At 39.0% G+C, this 10,417-nt stretch overlaps 1 protein-coding gene and 1 long non-coding RNA gene across 2 annotated transcripts; one reads left to right on the forward strand and one right to left on the reverse strand.

Annotated features, from left to right (window-relative positions):
- Positions 1-683: 683 nt before the first annotated feature.
- Positions 684-5,108, forward strand: LOC118299721 (diablo IAP-binding mitochondrial protein). Its single transcript, XM_035623675.2, has 6 exons — positions 684-783; positions 1,757-1,889; positions 2,674-2,796; positions 3,224-3,334; positions 3,466-3,562; positions 3,895-5,108. Exons 1-6 carry the CDS (start codon positions 740-742, stop codon positions 4,098-4,100), a joined length of 714 nt encoding a protein of 237 aa, XP_035479568.1. The 5' UTR covers positions 684-739; the 3' UTR covers positions 4,101-5,108.
- Positions 5,109-9,238: 4,130 nt separating this feature from the next.
- Positions 9,239-10,379, reverse strand: LOC118299304. The gene is made up of 2 exons (XR_004789825.2): positions 9,595-10,379; positions 9,239-9,448 (listed from the first exon to the last, which is right to left on the reverse strand). It is a non-coding gene; the product is annotated as an uncharacterized LOC118299304 (long non-coding RNA).
- Positions 10,380-10,417: the final 38 nt, after the last annotated feature.

Consider the following 10,417-nt stretch of genomic DNA (forward strand, 5'->3'; position numbering starts at 1 on the left):
ATGATAAAGCATAGTGTATACATATATATACATACATATATATATATATATGTGTGTGTGTGTTTTTGTTTTGTTTTTTACTTTCCATGTGCTTTGTATGCAAAAATGTTTATCTGTAGAAAAGTGGAATGAAAAGAAAAACACTGAAGTAAAAAACCTCACACTTGTAGTTGAGTACTTGAGTAAATGTGCTTCCACCACTGAGAGTACAGCCATATCATCCATCTATTTATGATGTATATATGTATTTTTGTATGTATGTATGTATGTATGTATGTATGTATCTACCTACCTACCTATCTATCTATCTATCTATCTATCTATCTATCTATCTGTCTATCTGTCTATCTATCTATCTATCTATCTATCTATCTATATATATATATATATATATATATATATATATATGTCTGTCTGTCTGTCTGTCTGTCTATCTATCTGTCTATCTATCTATCTGTCTATCTATCTTTCTATCTATCTATCTATCTATCTATCTATATATATATATATCTATATATATATATATAGATATATATATATCTGTCTATCTGTCTATCTATCTATCTATCTGTCTATCTGTCTATCATATTTATCTATCTATCTATCTATCTATCTATCTATCGTCTATCTTTGTTTTCACCAGGAGGGGGCGCCAGTGTTCACTTTATTCATTGTACCCTCCGTACAGCAGGGGGAACCATTGCTGAGTGACACGAACATTTTATCGTGGCGGACCAACATGGCCACACTTGGGAGGGGGGCAGCCTACCTCCGTTTCCTCAGGTAGGGTCTACATGTACTACAGGTAGACAATGTCGTACAAGTAATATCAATAATTGACTCTGTACACACTGTAACTCACTAGCCGGCTCCTGGTAAACCAATCGCCGCCGTCGGCTGTGACGTGGCGCCGTGACACGGTGTCGTTAGACAGCAGCGCTGACGACGGACCCGACTCCTCGAACCTGGTTCTCGTCGCCTTGACTTGACGCTAACGTGTATTCTACATCATATACAATCATACACACGTGGGCAAATAATACTGCAGATGTCTTAGTTGACATTAAGTGTCAGTGTGCCAGAAACGAGTAACATTTCATAACTGACAGCGATTCTCAGTGTCACTTCCTGGAGCGATCCCCCAGGTACAAGTGCTCACTGCGGGACACGGATCCAGAAATGAGTCACAACTGGACAATTTTGAGGAAAATAAAAATAAATTGTACCATTTTCTAAATACTAGTACTGATGGGAAACAGGACTGAAATTTTATTTTTTTTATATATCTATAATAATGTTAATAGATTTATCCAGAAGAGTTAAGTAATTTAGATGTTAATGCTTCTCTCTACTTTTCTCTTACTGTATAATTTAACTCTTTAAACATTTCACATTATCTGTGTTTGATCCAACTACATGTATATGTAATATTACTCTATGTTTTATTAAGTTATTCTTTATTCTCCTTGGATGACATTAGACACCTTCCCTTCTCTCTCCTGGTCCAATGAAGCATGATAATAAATTGGGTGTAATTATTATATATTGTATTTTCTACTACACACGACAATGACATTTATTAAGGAGTGAAACATGCGTGTGACATGCTTTTTACACAGTAAGAATAATTTACATTGGCTGTATTATATGATGTGAAGCTCTTACAAATAGAACAATGTTGTTAACACAATAACACCACACCGTAAATATAAGATCCCTTGATTCAGTTATTTAGTTTATTTGTTTTTTTGTGCAGGAGTTCTGCTCGTGTCCTGCTCAGCGGTCAAAAACCTGCAGTGCACAAACCGGGGAAATGGACAAAGGTCTTGTACACAAGTTTAGCATCCTTAACCGTCGGCGGTGGGCTTTGTGCTGTACCTTTCAAACAGGTGAGTCTGTCGCCTACCGGAACGAACATGTGAAAGAACTACAGCAGTGATCTTCAGTATCAAGCTCACAGGACCCTCTCATCTCGTGTCTGTTGCAGTGTAGACTTTGGTACAATATTGAGGCGTTCACTCCTCTGCAATATTCTACTTTTTTGTTCCACTTCATCTATTTGACTGGTACTAGTTACTTTGCAGTCCAAGATTTTTCACACAACATTTGTTCGGCTTTTTAAATATAATATCTTGTTCACTGCACGTTCGAGTGAAACAATCTGATAATGCAGTATGAACATTCAGGCCTATTTTCAAATTGATATTTTATAGACATATTTTCAAAAGGTTTTAGTTTTTTGACCTCATTATGTCTTGTCCTTAGAGGATTTTAAAAAGTAAACTCTGTTTATACAAACAGTGCAATGTGATATATGAAAGCAATATTTTAAGGATGCGCTTTTATTCAGAAATATCTTCATGTGATTGGTAGTTTTGCAAATTCAACTGCCCGACAGTATATTTAATAGTCAAAATGTGTTGCTCCTTGACCAGCTGCAGTGTTAAATGCATCAGTTATTATAATAATCCTATAGTATAATGCACATGCCTGTAGGATAGAACACTGACAAATAGATACTTTAACCACATACTTTACCTGGCGATGTATTTTCCCACAGCGTTGTATTGTAGTATTATGTTGTATATGTTGTACTAAAGGATGTAAATGATTCTTTCAGCACTGGTTTGTTCATACTCTGGCCCATGTTTCCCCTCTGTGTCCGTGCTGCAGGTTGAAAACCTCTCTCATGACTCTCTGATCAGACGAGCCGCCTCACTGGTCACAGACAGTTCAAGCACTTTTCTCTCACAGGCCACCTTGGCTCTCATAGATGCCATCACAGAGTACTCAAAAGTAAGTCTTGATCTTGTAGTTTGTGGTGCGATGTGAGGAAGCAGTGCAATTATGGATGTAATTTTTTTTTTTATGATGTAGTGTGTAGAAATTTATGCTATAGTGGATAAGGTTATATAACCTCAAAAGGTCATTTCACTCAGGAAACATAAAAACACTTTTTTCCTGATCTCTGTGACTTTTGCTGCTGTTCTAATACAACAGAGGGGGAAGTAACAAAAAAATGATAGAAGACTTTATTCAGGAACACTGTCCTGGATAGTGAAAGAGATAATCTACAAACTTTGTCTTTGCCTAAATTTATCAACTATATTTTTTTTCATGTGTCCGTGTTGCTGAAAACCTTCCTCTGTGCCACTCTGTCACTGTAATTTGTCTTTGATTTTAAATCCGAAACTGTATATGTTCTCCCTATGTTTGCGAACAGGCTGTGCACACACTCGTTGCTCTCCAAAGGCGACATCTGAACTCACTGGGAAAACTGAGTCCAGCGGAAGAGGATTCAGTCTGGCAGGTGATCATTAGACAGCGTGCAGAGGTTAGTTTTTTTCACAAACAAGTGTGTTTTTCTCCGTTAATATGACAGCAGACTTGCAAAACACTACAAACAGGCAGCTGTTGGTGTGTTTGAGACCAACCTGGGTTTTATAATTCTCTCTGTCCTGACAGGTTAATGACAGACAGGATGAATGCAAGCGCTTCGAGTCAACCTGGATCAGCGCAGTCAAGATGTGTGAAACAGCAGCTGAGGCTGCGTACACGTCAGGTATGTAAAAGATGAAATGAGTGTGTTGTAACGGGATGGTTCGGACGTTATGTGTTGCAGTGTCTTTTCTCAGGGCTCTCGTAAGACTGAATACGTGTTAAGCCGTGAATCATCTTCACAAAGCTTTGTACACTGTGGTTTGTGCCTGTTCCTATTCAGCAGCTGTCAGTGTTGCACTTTGGACAGTGTGCGGATCATTTGCTGTTGCTCAACAGCGCTTTGTGTCTAACAAAATGGAGATGATGGACAGCAGCACCTTGCTAATGGCCGGAAATTGAGTCGCGTTATCTCACCCCTTGAAGTTTATGTTCTCTACATCCGTGTGTTTCCAGGAGCCGAGCATGCGTCCATCACAGTGAGGACAAACATCCAGGTGGCCCTGTCGCAGGTGGAGGAGGCACAGAAACTGTCGGCGGATGCAGATAAAAAGTTGGCCGAGACTAAAGTAATGGAGATTGAGAGGATGGCACAATATACTGCCTCGCAGAGTAAGAACGATGAGGAAGATATTCCTGAAGCTTATCTGAGAGAAGACTAACACAAATGTCCAAAGGTATCAGAAAACAGAGGAGGGTAAAAGTAAATATAACTTCTCCATATTAAGGGTTTGATGTCATTAAAGACCATTTGATCATCAACTGCTTATTCTGCATTGAGCATTACGTTTTGTTTTATTGTTGTGAGTTGATATTTCATATTTTGTCAGAATACATTGTAATAAAGATAAGAAGGTGTAAGAAAAAAATGTTTTTGGTCTTCACTTGATGCAGTAGTCAAAGAAAAATGCACTTTTTTGTTTATTTACTGGATGGATATTTTAAGTGATTACATTTGATATTTTAGTGCTAGTGTTTGATTCTTTGAAACTTTGAAGCAATGCTGTAAACACAGCAAACCTCCGAGACACCACACAATGTTCCCAGTAACACATTATTTGCATGTTAATGTTTAGTTTCATTGGCACAATTGAATTTCCCACTGACTCCCACTCACCGTTCCTTTAAGACCATCTCTTCTAAAGGCCGTGTTGCTTTTCTTGCTACTTGTATCTCTCTTTTTCACTCAGCAGCTCTACCTTCACTGCAAATTACCCATGTCCTGACTTTCTCCTGTGGAGCTTTTAGGCTGTTTCTCAGCTCACCGCTGTCAACACCTCATCTACAGCGTTGTCTCTTTCTACACTGTCAGAGAACACGAAACAAACAAATCTACTGCTGGTCAGCATTTGAGAAAAAAAAACTGACACCTTGGAAATGGAAAACAAGAATATTTCACAACTGGATAGTTAAGTTTCTTGTACATTGTTAAGTCAAAATCAGATTGAAGGGAGTTGGTTAAAACTTGTGAATGAGAAGAACACAGACTGACACCATTTGCATGTAGATAGAACATCAATTTCCTAGATTCAGTCATGAATTAGAATCTCAATTTCAAATGAGTTACTCTGCGTATCTACCTTTCTTTGTAAGTTTAATGATAGGTTCATATTGTCTGTCTTAAAACTGTAAAATGGCCTTAAGAAAATAAAAACTTTTTTTTACTTGCAGTAATTGTTCATCTAGTCCTGTTGGTGAAGTCTTCATAAAATTCTGATGTAGCAGTCCTCATTCTATGCAAAAGAAATCAAGTTACCTCATTTGATCAAACGCCTCCTGCTCCGGCCCGTTATGAGCTTCAGATGATTTTTAAATAATGCAATTGTATGTTTACACAGGAGAAGGACAGTAAGTTTTGTCCTCCATCACTTCAATTGGACGCACATTCACACAGGATCTTTAAAATGGACCATATGTAAAGGAGGAACGACGGCAGCAAGCAAAAGGTGACTATGTTCCTATGGACGCCAGAGGCTTGAAAACTGTGAACCTATCCTTTAATTCCAGCAGATGGCGAGCTAAATCTATTCTAATACATTATATTGTTTCTTTGCTTCAGTTGGCTGCATTGCATTTGCAATTTATTCATCACAGTCACCATTTCATATCGTACATATTTATGCAATACAAAAGATACAAGCTACAGTTTTCTTTGATGCTAACGGCTGTGGTAGCCCCCCATCACAGCTGATGTGAATCTACTCGTGCATATTTACTGGCTTTTTGTATCTAAGCCAGCATGTGCATATAATATACAGTATAGTATGATTATGCATGACATATAATGAGTTTGAACTTTAAAATACTGTAATTGATTTCTGCCACCTTCTCTTCTCAATTATGTTCAAGCCCTCACTGGGTATTAAATATTGGCAGAAGTTAACGTGGACTTGGAAAATATAACCAGCATGTTTGTTACAGAATATAGTCACTTATATTGAAGAATATGGTCTTACAGCAATGTATATATGCTCTGTAACAGGTAAGCTCTAATTGTCTCCTCGTACGCCTTCCAAAGGTCAGTGTTGTGATGCACAGTCATTTCAGAGGGAGCTCATTATGGGGAAGACCTACAGTATGTGGAGCTGCGAGCACAAGTGTGTAGTGTGAGCAGCGAGGTGACCTCTTCCTTTTTTAGATGGTCAAGCCTCGGCAGGGGATGAGACCGTGAGTGTGGCTACTGGGGGGGTTGGTTTGGGAGGTTTTGAGGTGTGCAAGAACTGGCTCACCAATGTGACTAGTGAGGAATGTTGTGTTTAACAAAGGCTGTTTTCACAGACTGTAAAACCAAATGTCCCAGACAGTCTGTATGGATGTGCACCCACTGGTCACAGGAGAGGTGGTGCCAGTGCAGCCTTGCCTGCCTGCAAGAAAATGCAATAGTGCTCAAGTATTTTTTGCGGCATAAAAATCTTAAATGAGGTAACCACAATTACAAAGGTCACAGGCCGTAAATGCTCATAAACTATTTAGTGCTACTGTGGGGGATTGAGTATTTATGCAGCATTTATGCGGCAGAAGTTATGCCTGTAGCGTGAAATAAACCTCGCTGAAACTTTCCCCTCCAAATTTGTGATATCATTAACATATTCATTGTTTCATGGAGGAAAATGAGATGCGATTTATCATCTCGTAAAGACACGATTCCCCCTCACTGCACTGACTTGACAGTTCCAATGCAAAGTGGCCCAGGAGGGGAGATTGATTGGTGAAAAGGGCAGTACTTTCACCTGGGGATTTATAGCTCTTTGAGGATATAAATAAACCACCAGAGGGTATAAAGGCAGGGGGTATAGTGCGGTGACACTTCATGGGTCATGCTTTAATCACAGTGAAGCTGTGCTGTAGCACTGGGAGAGGGAAGAGGGTTGAATTTTGCAAGAGATGGAGGCTCCCTGCAGAGTTAACATCCCCTGATGAGGACTTGGAGCGCACACAGGCCATGAAGACGTCCCGGCCGAACCAAACGGGGAGCTCACCACGAGGGAACCACATTGAAACAAGCATTTTTGCTTATCTCCAGTGAATAAACGTGATGTCTGCCTAAGACTGCTGAGGCAGCAGGTTTATCAAGCTACAGTGCATGATAATAACACCGTGCTGCACACGGCGCTGGATTACTGAACGTGTAAAAGCTGTAATTACCTCAGAGAAAAGAACAATGCAAGGGAGTATTTCATTACCACTTTGTTTCAGGGCAGAGCAGTCGCAGTTTTGTCTATGTTGAAGCTGGTGAGAAAGTACTTTTCCCTTTTTCAGTCACACAAATCAGCCAAGCGCTTCAGTTGCGTGTGACTGTTTTGTCCTTCAGCGAATTATCTTCTGGGGTTTATATTAACTTTCACATTCACTTCCTCGTTTCCCCCCCCTAGAGTTTTAGAATAGCTTCATGACATTGGTTAGACATTTTCAAGAGAATATGTCCCTCAACAATCCCCCACACAAAAATGCATGTCTATCACCATCTTATGAGTTTATTTGTTTGAACATTAACATGCAATGTTCTTTGACTCTATTTTATTCTAAATTCACAATGTTCTTAATAGACTATTGTAAATGTGACAGTCTTCTGTGCTAAACGTGTGTAGATTTCATTATTTTCATTTAATTTAGGAGACAGACAAGCAAAGAAAACTTCTAATTGAATTTTTCCTTGAAAGATTGATTGAACCTGTTAGAGTTCAAGAGCTCTAACAAAATATGTCAAAGGATTTATGTCAGTTTACAATTTAAAATCCTGCGTATGTAAAACAGCTGATAACGTGTAACTACCCGGACGCACGTCTGATCCCCACAACACCCATAGGAGCTGCCAGCATCTCCCTGAGCAAGACAATTAACCTTTACCTGTTCCACTACTGCTGTGAAAACCGTCATGTTTGAAAAGTAAATGCTTATTTGTGCGGCGCTAAATGTTAAAAACAGTTATCCAATTATTTATTCCTATTCAGTCCTATCCAGCATGAGGATTAATCCTCTAGTCCACCTTTCCAAAAAAGGAAAAATCCCCTTCTTTCTCTGAACTGTTAGAATTAGGAAGAGATTAGTATCTATTTTGTTTTAACTTGATAAGGCATGTTTTTTTAAGGAATTTGCATAGTATAAGTGCAATATAACCTGACATGATAAATCCCTTAAAACTAGATTTGAGGCACATCTACAGGATGAGCCTTGAATCAAATTTGCATTACAATGCAGGGGTCAGTTTAAAGCCTCGGTCATTTCAGTTTATCGTGTGCTTTAGTGTTGCAAACTATATTACCAGACAAATGTTCAATTAGTCTGATTTTTAAAAACTAATTGACACATGGTGAACCAGGAGCCCCCCCCCCCCCCCGCCAGGTTTTGAGGCCTTAGGGCAGCTGCTCATTTTACCCAGCTGGTAATCCAACCTAAGTCCCATCCCAAAGCAAATGTCAGATGTCTCATGAATGAGAGGCTAGTAGTAAATGTAAATCTATTTCATCTATCTTTGACCTAAGAATGTTTGTGACTCTCTCCACTACTATGACCCAACTGTTGTTGATACTACTACTACTACTACTGCTGCAGCTACTATGACCTATACTGTTATTATAACAATATTATTTTTACCACTACCACTGGCTGAATGGAGCAAAACTGTAAGTACATTTATGTGTACTTTACTTGCATAGTATACAGAGAAAAATACTGTTTTGTACTTTTCACTCACTTTTTCATTTTTTTTACTGACAACTATAGTTATCCAAAGATTTATAGTTATAAATCTCTTGTTTTACTGCGAAGGATATGAAAACTCATCACAGGACAGTGTGAGACAAACAGTGGATCAAGTAGGATGTAGAAAGATTATATTCAATTATGAGAAAGACAAACATCCACAGAAAAGAAAGAGCAAAAAAATCCCCATGTTTCAATGTAGAAATTATGCATGAATTATGAAAATTGTGGGAATGAGAGTGAGTTGAAGATCATTTTTGAACATAATTTTCCAGCTTCTCTCCACTTTAACTTTTATCTATGTCACTCTAGCTCTGGACATTCCATCACATACTGTACACACTCATGTTTAAGTGTGAGAAGGGCTGAAAGTTTGGAAGTTGAAAAGTTTGGGATTTGGTGTTGTTTTCCCCAAAAAGGGTTTTAGAATAGCTTCATGATATTGGTTACACATTTTCAAGAAAATATGTCTTGAAATAGCTTGAATAGTTTGGGATTTGAAAGTTAAAGGATTTCTTGAAAGATGTGGAACATTTCAAAGATCGAATGGAGTTTGTGGCTGAAAGTATGAATGAATAGAGAAAGAATTGAGAGAAGCGAATTTTGAACCAATATTTTCACATTTCTCACACAAAAACGACAACACTCGTTCACAAATATTGTAGAATCATCATCACAGATATCTGCTCTAGTCTGTTGACATTTTCGTGTCGCTCCACAGACGTCGCATTAATCGTTGCTCTCACTGGTTGAAGGTCTGTCCAATTGCGTCTGGAGGCATTCTGCTCCGCGTCCGTTGGTAATGCCTCTGGAAATCGAAAATGAACCGAGAGGTCCCAGACTAATACGCATTTAAGAATTACACTTTTTTTTGTGGATTAACATGTTGTGAATGGAATCAAAATAAAAACATCCCCATTGATTCAACGATAAAAGGCACACACACAGACACACCTGTGGTCTGGAAATATTGAATGCAGGCCACACTGTACTAATTGAGAAGAATGTTTTGATGTTCGAATTAAGTTTCTAGGTTGAAAAATGTGGAAGAAGAGGGACATTTTTTTAAATACACTAAGATGATATGAATCAGATCACAACATCCCAATTATGATGCAAAAAGTGATGCCATCCCAGTTGATTCAATGATCAAAGGCACACACACACCCCTGATCTTTGATCTCATGGCTTACTGTACAACAGGTAGGGAATCCTCTCAGAATCCTCATTTGAATCATAGCAGACGCAGAGCCGGGACACTCAGTTACTGGACCTCATTTGAAAATGCAACACCGGTCCAAGACCACCAACCGGAAAGACGAGCACAGGGCAGCCAATCAGGCGTGACCTTCTCCGATTGGTTGATTCTGTGGCACAAGTATAACACTGTGCAATGTTTAGCACAGAGTGTAGAACGTTGAGAGAGAGACACTGAACGCAGCGCCAGAGTTTATGTGAGTGCACATGAATAAAAGTGCGTGAGGGGGGGTTATTATTGCTCGTTGATGTGGATAATGGTAAACATGCAAATGCGTTTCTTGAGCACATAGATTTTCCTTATCTTTTTTTTTTTTTTTTCTATATTTAGGAAAGAATTTGTTTGTTGCTTGCATATTAAAATCGAATTTTGTGCTCGCAAAACTGTACGTTCCTCCCTGTGCTCCGTCGCTCCAAGTCGCTCGGCCAAGGGCAGAGAAGTAACAGCGTGATGTTTGTGCTTGTTGTCCCGCAGTGGTGGAGCGGTGCAGCCCACGCGGCTCGGTCGCTATGGAGAGCA

Source organism: Scophthalmus maximus, chromosome 11, assembly GCF_022379125.1.
Source record: "Scophthalmus maximus strain ysfricsl-2021 chromosome 11, ASM2237912v1, whole genome shotgun sequence".
Classification (NCBI taxonomy): domain Eukaryota; kingdom Metazoa; phylum Chordata; class Actinopteri; order Pleuronectiformes; family Scophthalmidae; genus Scophthalmus; species Scophthalmus maximus.

Bases quoted from the DNA above. Each gene is read 5' to 3' on its own strand.
- LOC118299721 (XM_035623675.2), top strand. From the start codon at position 740: ATGGCCACACTTGGGAGGGGGGCAGCCTACCTCCGTTTCCTCAG. The intron at 2,797-3,223 runs GTAAGTCTTGAT...GTTTGCGAACAG, and splicing joins CCATCACAGAGTACTCAAAA to GCTGTGCACACACTCGTTGC. The intron at 3,335-3,465 runs GTTAGTTTTTTT...CTGTCCTGACAG, and splicing joins TCATTAGACAGCGTGCAGAG to GTTAATGACAGACAGGATGA.